This window comes from Nannobrachium achirus (genome assembly GCF_963921795.1).
Source record: "Nannobrachium achirus genome assembly, chromosome: 1".
Taxonomy (NCBI): Eukaryota; Metazoa; Chordata; class Actinopteri; order Myctophiformes; family Myctophidae; genus Nannobrachium; species Nannobrachium achirus.
Genome location: NC_137810.1, coordinates 12,452,713 through 12,467,289, shown reverse-complemented (window position 1 = coordinate 12,467,289; position 14,577 = coordinate 12,452,713). Strand labels below are relative to the sequence as shown.

The window sequence follows — 14,577 nt, the reverse complement described above, 5'->3', positions numbered from 1 at the left end:
GTGGAAATAGCTGATCTACAAGCTCACAACGCGTTGTGAGCTTGTAGATCTGCTATTTCCACTATTTCGGACATTTTTCAACATTCACGATTATGACAAAATAATTGCGATAATGTCAAATAATCACGATTAGACGATTATGTAATAATTGTGACAGCCCTAACGCACACACACACACACACACACACGCAGCCTCCACCGCTCAGTTCACACAAGTGTGATTTTTCATAAATAACTGGCCTATTTACAATGTGTCATAGCTCACAATGCTACGCCCAGTATGTAACTCTATTCTTCCATGTTATACAGGGACGTGCTGGGCCCCTGATTCAGCCCGGGAAAAAGAGCTGGAGAGGCCCTCATTGCACGCTATGGAGAGATCTCTCTCTATAGCGCAGCTGCTACTCAAAGATTTGCCATTTCAGATCATGACAAGTGACAAGCCAGTGGGCCAATTACTGTACATTGTATTCATCATTTAAAAAAATTATTTAAAGGTGTATTCAGTGATAATGAAAGTGGCCGGGGGTCATCTTGTCCCTTACTGGCCTCACAGCGTGGAAATGTTTAGTTTTTTATAGATATACACCATTTTAATGTTCTCGTTTTGATCATTAGACCCAATCACTGAATATCGGTAGGCCTACGTCTCCAGCTTCAGGATATGTATAATACTGATTTACTACGAGACTGTGGCATTTTATTTAGTTCAGTAGTTTACAATCTAGGCATTTAGCAGACGTTCTTAATTCAGAGCGACTGTGGTTCTCAAAACTTTTATTTTGACCATCAAAACTAAACATCATAACATAACTACGACCATACTCTACCCTGATTGGTTGAGGACTGGCTGGCCACCTCTGAAAACCAAATCTAGCTATGCTTGCAACACGGGCCATGGTGGAAGTCCTTATATGGTCAGCACACATTGTAGTGAGGAGAATGAATGGAAAATGTACCAATTATATTTGTATTTGAATGAAATACAATCACTGAATATACCTTTAAACTAGTGAAAACAGCCGTTCTACAAGCACACAACGCCTCGCACCGTGAGGCGTTGTGTGCTTGTAGATCTGCTGTTTTCACTACTTTTGTGCAACGGCCTTGTATGATGAAGCAGGGCTTTGCTTTGCGAAAAATTTATACATTTGAAACTTGGAGATACGAGGTTTCTGTCCGACAGTGACGATTTACTTTGTTGGCCGCCAGCCCCCAAAATGGAACGAAAGCCGACATTTTATTTTATTTTTTTTCCTAATGGCCGGCCTGGACCGGCCGGGAATGAACCGGCCGTTTGGGAGTTGTCCCGCTTTTCCCAATGGCCAGCACGTCCCTGATGTTATAACTCTTCCTATAACTGCAATATTGAGAGCTTGTACAAAAAAAGAACTGCGCCCACTCTTTAACACCTGTTATCGTGTGACAATAACATCGTTTCTGATTCGTTGTTTGGTTGATTTTCATATACTGAATTTCCCCCTTGGGATAATAAAGGTATCTATCTATCTATCATATACATCTATAATTAAAGCCTTTCCTTTAATGTTTGAATGACAGTACTTGCTATTCAGTTTTTAGCACAACAAATGGGGAGATGACGATTAACAAGCGTTCACATGCCTGAAAACAAAGAGAGTGGCCCAAATGGTCTGCAGTTAATGTAGCTTGAATCAGAATCAGAATCAGAAATGCTTTATTGTCACACCTTAAAAATACAATCACAGTAAGAAAAGGGTGAAATTCATTTGTCAGTGCTCCTCGGACTTGCAGCAGTTCATTAGTGAAAAGTCATAAATTAAAAGCATTGTCACATAATAAAATCTAAAAAGTTGAATAAAAGGATACTTTAAAGTGCCTTAATACTAGCCGCAAGAATAAAAACATTACATTTGTGTGTCAATAGCCTGTCTATTGGTTCAAAAGTCTTATTGCTTGATAAAAGAAAGTTCTTTGTGCTCTTTCTGTCTTGCCCACAAGGCTTTGGTATTTTGTCCCGTTCCGACGGGACCGCGACTCCACAAACTTTCCATGGTTCGGATGGAATGGGTCCTCGATGATCCTCCGGGCTTTGGCAACACACCGGCTGTTGTAGAGGCTCTGGATGGAGGGGAGCTCACACCCACAAATCTTCTGTGCTGTCCGCACCACCCGCTCCATTGCAGAGCGATTGAGAGCAGAACAGCTCCCAAACCAGGCAGTGAAACTGCCTGTTAGAATACTCTCCACAGTGCTTCTGTAGAAAGTCCTCAGAATCCTCTGTCCCATGCCAAATTTCTTCAGCTGCCTTAGATGATAGAGGCGCTGTTGGGCCGTCTTCACAACATGCTCAGTGTGCACGTTCCACCTGAGATCATCAGAGATGTGGACACCTAAGAACTTGAAGCTGTCCACTCTCTCCACCGCCGATCCGTTGATAATGATGGGGTCCAACTTCTCCTTTTCGCCCTTCATCCTGAAGTCAATGACCAGCTCTTTGGTCTTATCGACATTCAGGGATAGGTTGTTCTTCTCGCACCACTGAGCCAGATTTTCAATTTCTCTCCTATAGTCCTTCTCATCGTTGTTCTTAATCAGGCCCAGAACAGTTGTATCATCTGCGAACTTTATCACCATGTTCGAACTGTACTTGGCTTCACAATCAAGTGTGTAAAGGGAATAAAGGAGGGGGCTCAGGACGCAGCCCTGGGGGGCTCCGGTGTTGATGGTCAGTGAAGTCGAGGTCATGGCACCCATTTTTACCACCTGACGTCGGTTCCTCAAGAAGTCCAAGATCAGGTTACGTAGAAGGGGGTCGAGGTTTAATAACCTGAGTTTTGTGTCCAGTATGGTGGGGACAATAGTGTTGAATGCAGAACTATAGTCTATAAACAACATCCTCAGGTAGGAGTTTTTATTTTCCAGGTGAGTGACAGCTGCATGGAGAGTTGTGGCTATTGCATCCTCTGTTGACCTGTTCTTACGGTATGCGTATTGGTGCTTGTCCAAGCCTGGCATCAAGCTGTCTTGAATTCGTTTTTGTATTAGCTTCTCCATACATTTGCTCACAACAGATGTGAGGGCCACAGGGCGCCAATCATTTAAGCTTGATATCTTGGTCTTTTTTGGCACTGGCACAATAACAGCTGATTTAAAACAGGAGGGATAGACACCTGTAGCCAGAGAGAGGTTGAATATGTCTTTATACACACCAGCCAACTGCTCTGCGCAAGTTTGAATCACTCTACCTGAAATATCATCTGGGCCTGCTGCCTTCTTAATGTTAACTTGTTTAAACTCCTTACACACCTCCCCTTCTGTGATGACCAGAGCACTGGGCACGGCGACGGAGGTAGGGGCTCTTTGGGGCGGGGGGTCTGCTTTTACCACATCAAAGCGTGCATAGAATTTATTTAACTCCTCTGGGAGGGATGCAGGGACATTGGCTGCATTTTTTGGTTTACTTTTATAGTCCGTTATATTGTGCAGCCCCTGCCAGACACTGCGCGAATTGTTGTCGCTTAATTGTGCCTCAATCTTGTCCCTGTAATCATTTTTGGCCACTCTAATCACACAGCGCAAATTATACTTTGCTCTTTTAATTTCGTCATTGTCCCCAGTAGCAAAAGCTGCATCTCTTTCTACAAGGGCTGTGCGCACTTGGCTATTTAACCATGGCTTTTGATTCGGAAATACTTTAATTGTTTTCCTTTTGATAATGTCACTCGTGCATTTACTGACATAGCTTGTCACTGTGTCTGCAAATTCATCAACATTGTTACCTGCTGATTCGCTGAACATCTTCCAGTCCGTCTGTTCCAGACAGCTCTGGAGCTGTGCGCTCGATTCACTATCCCAGCAGAGCACGGACTTCACGGTGGGTGGAGTTCGTTTAAGCTTCTGTGTGTAGTTTGGCACCAGCAGTATAGCAGAGTGATCGGACCTTCCAAAGGGAGCGTGCAGTATGGACTTGTATGCCCCCCGGTGGGCCGTGTAACAATGATCCAACGTATTGTTCCCTCTTGTTTTAACATCTATATGTTGATACAATTTGGGAAGTGTTTTTCGCAAGGATACCTGATTGAAGTCTCCGGTTATAATTATAAGCCCCTCGGGCTGTTGATTCTCTGCGTTGTTTATTTCCTCATGCAGTACTCTGAGGGCTTTGTCTTTATCAGCGCTGGGCGGTATGTAGACAGACAGCACGATAGTTGATGTAAATTCCCTCGGTAGGAAAAAGGGTCGGCACTTCACCGCAAGAAACTCCACATCAGGAGAACAGAAAGTTTTCATAACATGGATGTTGTTTGGCTCGCACCACTTGTTGTTTACATACAAACACACTCCTCCTCCTGTCGCCTTCTCAGAGAGCCGAGGACAGCGGTCGGCACGAAAAACACTGAAGCCAGGAATGTCGATAGATCTGTCCGGCATGTCGGGCCGTAACCAGGTTTCAGTCAAAGAGATAAGGCTGCAGTCCTTCATCTTTCTTTGGTATAAAACCCTGGCGCGCAGTTCACACAGTTTGTTTTCCAGTGACTGGACATTCGCCAACAGTATGCAGGGTAGAGGAGGATTCTTTCCTTTGTCAATTCTTGTCCTTAATTTTATTAGAATCCCCCCTCTCTTTCCACGTTTTCGGCTTCTTTCACCTGGCAATGGATTAACATCTTGATGCTGAACACCATTCCCGCTCCTCACAAACAATGGGTCCACATACTCCAACTGAACGCCATCGATCTTGTGAGTAAAGTCTTTAAAAGTTAACAATGACTTTCTGTCATAAGTGATTCTACATGGAATGTCTTTAGGAGCCATCGTAGAATATATAATTAAAAAAAATATTTAACTATTTAATACTAAAACACTAAAACAACTGCTTGTCACTGAGGAGCTCCTGACACGGCAGCCTTGCCCCTCGGCGCCATCTTCAAATGCCCTTAACTGAAAAGGACTGAATCCAATAATACACATGAGACAAATGAATGAAATAATCTCAAATAGATCCACAAGTGGCAATGAAGGGCCTAGGCATCAGGGACGTGCTGGCCATTGGGAAAAGCGGGACAACTCCCGAACGGCCGGTTCATTCCCGGCCGGTCCAGGCCGGCCATTAGGAAAAAATTAAAAATAAAATGTCGGCCTTCGTTCCATTTTGGAGGCTGGGCGGCCAACAAAGTAAATCGTCACTGTCGGGCAGAAACCTTGTATCTCCAAGTTTCAAATGTATACATTTCTTCGCAAAGCAAAGCCCTGCTTCACCATACAAGGCAGTTGCACAAAAGTAGTGAAAACAGCAGATCTACAAGCACACAACGCCTCGCGGTGCGAGACCCTGTCTCTAATGAGGGCCTCTCCAACTCTTTTTACCGGGGTGAATCAGGGGCCCAGCATGTCCCTGCTAGGCATGTTAGCAGAAGGTCAATTCTCGAATGTGTGTGTGTGTGTGTGTGTGTGTGTGTTTGTGTGTGTGTGTGTGCCATTACTTTGAGTGATGGTAATGAGCAAAGCAGCTAGGCACCCTCAACCCCAGCTTCTCCAGTGAAGCAGTGGAGTTGTTCAGTAGCCAGTGCCACTAGCAGGACATTTGTGTACATGTACAAAATGCCACAAATCAGAGAAACATTAATGATTGGTGTATCACCAACTGTTCACCACATATTTCCCATATTCAGCCATAGGGTACGACCAAAACTAATGTATATGCGTAACGTATAAAGCCTCAGCTGCCAGACAATTTTTTTTGTAAAAATCTAATTGGTGGCCATTTGGTAATATTGGTAACATTGGAAAAATACTGTGTTCAAATCAGGGGCATAGTTCTGCCGATTTAAAATGACTCCAATACGGAAGTAAAACTTCCTATGATTGGCTGCTAGTTGCGCTGTTTTCCCCCCCCGGCCGATCGCAAAAAGAATTGTTCTCCATTGGATCCCATTCATTTCCCCCTTTCGTGTTCTAACCTTAATTAACATTTTAATGAATACTTTATGGTTCCTTTCAATGACCATCATATGCGTTTTGTCGAAATTTGGTCCAATTTATTTTAAAATAAATGATAAAGTTGCGGGGGCATGGCCAACTAAACTGATACCAGCCGGCTGTGTTCTTCTTCGTGTGCTGTATTCGGGAGGCTCCGACCACATTCTCCCATGTATCCCTGCGGTTGCACGTGACCGTTGGCAGCTTTGTCCATATATTTTATACAGTCTATGGTTCAAATGGATCTAATGTAGTTTAAAATTACTCACATGTCCTTGTAAATACCATTGGTCCAATATTTATTAAAAAAAAAACAGACAGTAACCCTTACAGTAACCACTTTTTTACTTTCAACATTTTTCAAAACTATCAAAAATGTCCAATCTACAAGTTCAGATCGGCTACGTTCACTAGTTTTTGTGCGCCACCGTCTGCGACAAAGCAGGGTATTCATTTGCAAAAGCAAAACATACAAAGTTGAAAAATGGAGGTACAAAGCTTCTGCCCGACAGTGAGGAAATGCATCCGTCATGATGTTCTGTCTAGCTTGCTATCCTAAAGTTACCTGCTGTATGGTTGGTGCCACATAACTGAGGGCAGTAATGCTGATGCCAGCTGAACCACTGCATTGCTGCTATAAAAAAAGTAATCCAATTTAGGGAGCTTTGCTACTTTCTCCTCCTGTTCTATTCTCTCTTGTCTTGTCTTGTCTTGTCTTACTGCTGCTTTTATGTTTGAAAGGCAGCTTGTCGGTCTCGATGTTCACATTTTGCGCCTAAACTAGCTATATCGTCTCATCTTCTCACAACATACATACTCTATTACCCAGAAGTCGTCACCACCGCATATATTACACAAATGTAAGTATTAAGTATATCATTTTGTGTTACAAAAAAAAATAAAAAAATAAACATGATGGATATGGGTTTGCCCTTTAGAGGGTATAATAAATGCCTCTAATACTCCAATACTCCATACTATATTATAGTATAGCAAATGGCACCAATTTAATGTATGATTTACAGTTAACACTTTTTCTGAATCACTCAAAACGGGCCGTTCTTCACCCAGCATTTTGTTGGATTTTGTTTGACTCTCTGTCTATGGACCCTGTGACCCCACAGGCCCTAGTGCAACTGCATTGCCTGCACTTATCATTAGCTTTTGAGATATCTTATTAATGCATGTAGATATTCTGGTTTAAGGGTGGCGCTACGGTACATGAAATGTCTTAAGTACTGTAAGTAAGTAGCTTTGGAACCAACGCTTCCAGAGCCATGTGGCCCGATAGTTCAGGAGTCTGTCTCCTTTTTCAGTAGTGTGAGGCAACTTGATGTACAAGTACAACCCCTGGACAAGAGTCTAATAACATGATGTCACAGGGAGGCATTGGGAACCATTTTTATAGTCTTTGTATGACTCAGCCAGGGACATGGAGGTCCCAGAACCGGTATAGGATTCATCCCCCAGGGGGAGTGAAGCAGTGTTAATTTCGTCGACTAAAACTATGACGAGCTGTGATGACTAAAACTAAGACTAAATATATTGACAATTTCGTCAAACAAAATGAAAACTAGACTAAAACGTTAGGGAGGGACTAGTGGAGAAGAGAGTCATTTTATGTTTGGTTGCTCTCAGGTGTTGCGTGCTGAAAATAGCAGATCTACAAGCTCACAACGCGTCGCGCAAGTGTAAAATCAGTCATTATGATGCCATCAAGCCCTGCCAAAATACAATTCTACAGTTGACTAAATCAACAGTGGATTTAGTCGACTAAAATCTTATGATATTTAGTCGACTAAAATTAGACTAAAACTAAAACTGTTCGGGTGACTAAATTATGACTAAAACTAAAAGGCATTTTATTCAAAAGACTATGACTAAAACTAAATCAAAATGTGCTGTCAAAAACAACACTGGATTGAAGTGCTTAGCAGGTTACAGTACATGACAATCAGACTATTACATTTTGAGATGCAAAAATACATCTTTTGGCTTAAGGATGACGCTACAACAAACCAGTCACTAAAAGCATGAAGGTGCACAACTTCAATGACAATCCAAACAAGAGTGAGGAAGTTTTCTTGGACCAAAGAGTGGGATAGTTGAGCGGAGGACATTGTCATGTGTAGAACCATACTTAGTATGAAGAACTGCAATTACAATATGTTGCCTACACTATACATCTTCAGTGCTTGGCCCGTAATAACACGTAGCATTAAAAACAAACTGTATTTACCTGGTTCCATCATGGCTCGCGGCCTGTTTATTTCTGTCCAGTCTCACTTACATAAACCTAAAGTGTTGCACTGCATGTGTGTGGGTGTTAAGAGCACAGGAGTACTGTACTCTACGTGGTATTGATTTCTCCATAACAAAACCAAGAGCTCTTTCGGGGTTAAGAGGAGAATGGGTTACTCATCAAACCCAAAAACAGACTCCCTGGACTATGTAATAAAAAAAAAGAAAAAAAGAAAAGAAAAGAAAACGTTTGCCATTCCCATTACAAGATAAGTCCATTAGTGTATATGTTATAGTTAGTTTGAGAAACCAGTTAGATTGGGAAAGGAGCGCTTGTTTTTGTTCACCTGGATGTGGAAGAAGTTCACCTGGATGTGGAAGAAGCCCATGCATTAGTCCCACGCTGGTGAATGCTAACCTGGTGAATGCTACTATGCCTAAACCTAACCCTAAATAACCTCAGTAAAACTGTGCCTAAACCTAACCCTAACCTCAGTAAAACTATGCCTAAACCTAACCCTAATGCTAACCCTAACCTCAGTCAAATTATTCCTAGTTCCCCGAAGGAGGCACTGCCTGCTCCACCTTGTGCCCAAAAACGAGTGCTCCTGTTCTCAATCTAACTGAATCTCAAACTAACTGTGACATATATAAGACTTGAGAAATATTTGATTTGTCTAAAGGCTATCAAGTATATTTGTGGTTGATTCTGTAGTGAATCAAATGAAACACAATCCCCCCCCCCCATGTAACAACAGTAACAGCTGACTGAAAATCCCAACTGAAGCATAATCGCAAATTGCTTGGACATACAGCTTTATGGGGATTCCTGTAATTTCAGCTTTATCTGGCTGTGACTCTCACAGGGGCGTCACAAGGGGTAGGAAAGTGGGACTGAGTTACTAGGGCCCAAGGTGGTGGAGGGGCCTTAATTATTTTATACTTTAGCTATTGAAAAATAGCAGATATACAAGCTCACAGCGCGGCACCGAGTGCCGCGCTGCGAGCTTGTAGATCTGCTATTTTTGAAAAGTCGTGAAAATGTGTTCAAATCTTTGAATATATGTATTTTTAAGCGAACATTTGTAACTAAAATTTTGCTTCTGGGGGGTGCCTGGAACTAAATATTTTGAGATGGGGGTCCGTGGCCAAATACATATCATCTTGGAGGTCCTTGACATGAAAAAGTTTGAGCACCACTGACATGGAAACATAGGTTTCTTGCACAGATTTTCACAATTTTTCAAAAATAGCAGATCTACAAGCTCGCAGCGTGGCACTCGGTGCCGCATTGTGAGCTTTTATATCTGCTATTTTTCAATAGTTAAAGCACAGGGGCCCCGCAGTGAATCCTTGTACCCAGGGCCCAGAATTTGGTGTGACGCCCCTGGTCGGGATCCATGTATTACTATCTTTGTAAGTAGTCATGGTAAGGTCATGAAGAAACATCAAATCTCTTTTTGGGTCTCAGGTTTGGGAGTCCCTGCGCTAGGGAATAGACCTAGTAGTAGGGATGGGACGATAAGCGATATTATCGTTTATTGTGATAAAAAAACACTAACGATAATCATATCGTGGAGATTTACAATTATCGTGATATCGTCCTCCGTCATGCACTGGGATCAATTCAACTTTTATTTGCCGAGCTGCATATCTGGTACCACTAGCACTAAAACCCTAATTTGGTAAAAGGTACTTATAAAATACATAATTATAGTATTTTTTTCACTCTCTATCAAATGTCTTTGCCAAAAAATAGCCGATCTACAAGCTCACAACGCAATTTTTTTGGCAAATGTTACGCCCCAGGATAATGGATTTTGATTATCGTGATATCGTAAATCGCAATTTCTTTTGTCACAATAATCTTGATATGACATTTTCATCTGGTCCCATCCCTACCTAGTGAATAGTAGGTAACCAAATACAGGGGGGCAGCAGAGCGATTGAGGAACAGCCTTCCCTGTGATTACATTTGGAGAATACAGTAAGTGGAATTGCATTCTAACTACATTGATCTCTCTGTGTGTCTGAGCGAGTGGTGATACATTAGAGCTTGTAAATCAGAGTCCATCGCTCGCCTGCCCCCCCCCCCCCCCCCCAGAGAGGACTTGTGTGGACTTGTGGAGGGGCCTCCCTATCTTCTAACTAGATCTCTCTAAATGTACTGCATCCATCGTTGACGCACCGGGGACACGCACCTGAGCTTTTAGGGAACGGTGCAATTGAAAGCGACGGCGCTCACGATAGTGCAAAGACATTGCACGGGGGTTTTCATTAGGGTCGCCGTTCCAGCCGAGATCAATGGAGTTGGCTTTAGGGGCAGAGATTCTCAAACTGTGAGCCGGGGGCCCACCGGTGGTTACACCCCGCCACTCCGACATGTCTCCTTTCCGACATGTCTCCATTCGGACACTAACCCTATCTCTAACCATAGGCATAGGGTGGGTCACCCTATGCAAAGAACTGGTCCATATCATACCTAATGCCACCCTGGCAGCAGAGGCATCATAGTTGATCCAGAAGGATACCCAGGAGAGGATGGTGATCAGGATGGACGGCATGTAGGTCTGGAGGATGAAGTATCCTATGTTTCGCTTCAGCTTGAAGCTCAGAGACAGTCGTGGATAGGAACCTGTGTAGAAGCAAGGAGAGAGACAAGAGGAACCGGCCCTTGTTACTGTAAGAGAAAAACAGCTATATCTTGCATTTCTCTTCAGCTCCCAGGGTTCCCCAATTAGTTTTCCCCAAGAGCCGAATTATGTCTAGGGTACCAAGCCGAGGGCCACAACATTGCAGGGGGCGACGGTGGCGTTCCCACTACTCCAGCGACAGTTGTCGTTGTTGTCGGGAGAAAATCTTGTATGTCCAAAACCGTACGTTTTGAATTTATCATTTTAAAAATGATTTAAACTAGTGAAAACAGCCGATCTACAAGCACACAACGCCTCGCACCGCTTGTAGATTTGCTGTTTTCACTACTTTTGTGCGACGGCCTTGTATGATTTGCGAAAGAACGTACAAATTTGGAGATACGAGATTTCCACCCGACAACGACGATATACTAGTGTTGTTGCTGCTCTTATACCACCATTATTACTGGGGTTGGTGTGGGCCAGACAGTAGCCCCCCGCGGGCCGCAAATGGCCCACGGGCCGCCTATACCCTAGGGTGCCATGATGCCAGTCCAGGGGTGCCTCAGAATAAATTGATCACTCACTCAATTTAACATTCACGAAAAAAGACAGTAGTTTCTAAGTGAAGCATGAGGTCAGATGAGGTTGTTTTCCAAAAACATTATCCAGGTGTGCTAACTATGTTGAACCAGAAAGATTGGACCTTTTTCGGCACCTATTAGTTGTGTACTTCCTTCAGTGCCAGTGGTGTAACTAATGATACTTATTAATAATTAGTATCAATAATTGTCTCCACCAGCCGAAGGCTGAGGGAGAGTATGTTTTCCCCTCCGTCCGTCCGTCCGTGCGTCCGTGCGTCCGTCCGTGCGTCCTCGCAGTTTGTGAACAGCTAATCTCAGTCACCGTTGGCCCGATCGCTGCCAAACTGAGCACACACACTCCCTGGATGCCAATCTAGAACCTCTGCCCCACATTTTTCAAATCAGCCTCATGGTGGCGCTATAACAGGCCGATTTGTGTGGCCTGGTTGTTACCAGCTAATCTCTGGCGCCGTTGGCCCGATCGCTGCCAAACTGAGCACACACACTCCCTGGATGCTAATTCAGAACCTCTGCCCCACATTTTTTAAATCAGCCTCATGGTGGCGCTATAACAGGCCGATTTGTGTGGCCTGGTGGAGACCTGTGCTCGGAAGAGCACTGCTTCTAGTTAGTAATTATGTCTCTGTTCCACAGTGTGGCAGAGCCTTTACAGTGAGCCAACATGCACAATAGCAGAGCCCTGACTCTGTTTGACTTGAGTGTTAAGTCAACCTTAATTGGTAACACCTTTGAAGGAAGTAACACTACACAATTATTGTCTCCACCAGCCGAAGGCTGAGGGAGAGTATGTTTTCCCCTCCGTCCGTCCGTCCGTCCGTCCGTCCGTGCGTCCGTGCGTGCGTCCGTGCGTCCTCGCAGTTTGTGAACAGCTAATCTCAGTCACCGTTGGCCCGATCGCTGCCAAACTGAGCACACACACTCCCTGGATGCCAATCTAGAACCTCTGCCCCACATTTTTCAAATCAGCCTCATGGTGGCGCTATAACAGGCCGATTTGTGTGGCCTGGTTGTTACCAGCTAATCTCCGGCGCCGTTGGCCCGATCGCTGCCAAACTGAGCACACACACTCCCTGGATGCTAATTCAGAACCTCTGCCCCACATTTTTTAAATCAGCCTCATGGTGGCGCTATAACAGGCCGATTTGTGTGGCCTGGTGGAGACCTGTGCTCGGAAGAGCACTGCTTCTAGTTTATGCCATGTGAACAAGGTCTATGATGGTCCACTGACACACAACAATTATTTGACTGCTTCTGGAAAATAGTAATATGGAAATAATAGACCCCTTCCAGATGGTAGACAGCAGGGTAGAAGGTTTTGAGGTGGGGCTAAGGTGGTAATCTTGCGCACTACTGTACTGTAGGTATGTTGGCTGGGGTGATATATTGTGATGATATATTATGCTGGAGGGAAGGCCTAAATGACTGTTAGGTGTTGTACGTGTGTCACTGTGTGTCTTATTGCTTTTCTATTGTATTGTATTTAGGGCTGGGACTTTAACTTATTAATTGCGATTAATTAATTACAGAAAATTAACGCGATTAAAAAAATTAACGCATTTTAATCGCACTTAGTTTTTGCACCATAGAACCTTCAGTTTTGGGCATACCGATCATAGCGGTGCACAAACCAAGAAGAGACAACAAACGCAAAGGGAGAAGTAGCCGATCAGAGCGCTTTGCTTGGCCCAGTGGATGCGAAATTTAGATTTAAAAAAACTCACTTGTTGATTCCCTCATACAACAAAATGTGTTTTACTTGAAAATAAATGTTTCTCAGGTCAAATATCGATGTGTGATTAAAATGCGATTAATTAATCACAGAGCCTGTAATTAATTAGATTAAAATTTTTAATCGCATCCCAGCCCTAATTGTATTGTATTATACTGTATATGAAATGCAGCTGGTCCTTGTTTCCAAGACAAATCTCTCCAAGAGACAAGTAACCTTAATGGACAACTTCGTTTTTTTACAACAAGGGTTCATATTTTAGATGGTCATTAGAGAAAAGAAAAAAATTAGTGTTAAAATGTTTTTATTTTACTTCTTTCTATTGTTTTAGCGATTTTATTATTTTGATTTCAATGGTTGGGGGGCATGTGTACAATTGCTAAATATGTCTTTTTAGACCCAATAAGCCGGCAATTTCTTTGTTACTATTTATCTGACCATGAAAGATTGCAGTGCATCTTTGGAATGGGCTTATTATGTCTAAAAATACATATTTAGCCACTTGATCCACAAATCAAAATCGTTAAAATCACAAAAATGATAGAAAGAAGTGATGAAAACATTTTAAAACTCATCTTTTCTTTTCTCTAATTACAATCTAAAATATGAACCCTTGTTGTAAAAAACTAAAGTTGTCCTTTAAACCTTGAACTTGAACGTTTTTTGTCTCAGGGCACCCCATAAATATTTTTTTTAATCCGAGGCACCCCTACATTATAATTTTCACTCCCAGCATCTTATATTTATAGCATATCGTCGTTGTCGGGTGGAAACCTTGTATTTCCAAAACCGTTCGTTTTTTATTTACATCTATAAAATGTACTAAACTAGTGAAAACAGCAGATCTACAAGCACAGTGCTTGTAGATTGGCTGTTTTCACTAGTTTTGTGCGACAGTCTTGTATGATGAAGCAGGGCAAAAGACATGAGGAGATACAAGGTTTCTGCCCGACAGTGACGATATTTTAGTAATTATGTTGCGAGGAAAACGTTGAGATAATAGCCATTTTGCTTAGAACTGTCTGAAAATAACTTTGTAGGCTACTTCATGTTTAAAATGATACTAAATATTTTTTAAGTGTCCAAATAAATTCCAAATATTATTAAATTACGTCGCGGCACCCCTGGACTGCCGTCGCGGCACCCCAGGGTGCCCCGTCACCCACTTTGAAAACCCCTGCTCTAATGAATAATGACCTACTGTTAACAGTAGATAGAAGTGAGGTGAATACTGATACATTAAGACTTTGTCCTGTGCTTCTTTTTAAAGGACAATTATAACATTTGATAATTCTTGCCACCTACTGATTTGCATAGTTAATCATGGTTTTATTTTTTCCCACCTGGACTACTATACTGTAATGCATTTAATGCACAGTCAGAGCTCCCTTCACCAACTCCAACTATA

At 42.8% G+C, this 14,577-nt stretch overlaps 1 protein-coding gene across 2 annotated transcripts in view; it reads right to left on the bottom strand.

The window, feature by feature from the left end:
- gabrb3 (gamma-aminobutyric acid type A receptor subunit beta3) overlaps positions 1 to 14,577 on the bottom strand; it is a gene marked incomplete at both ends in the record, with an annotated part of 147,973 nt that overhangs the window by 8,076 nt on the left and 125,320 nt on the right. For both annotated transcript variants that reach the window (XM_080735358.1, XM_080735359.1), the window contains one exon: positions 10,685 to 10,837. In XM_080735358.1, the coding sequence (XP_080591484.1) occupies positions 10,685 to 10,837 (153 nt within the window). The remainder of the gene's footprint in view (positions 1 to 10,684; positions 10,838 to 14,577) is intronic.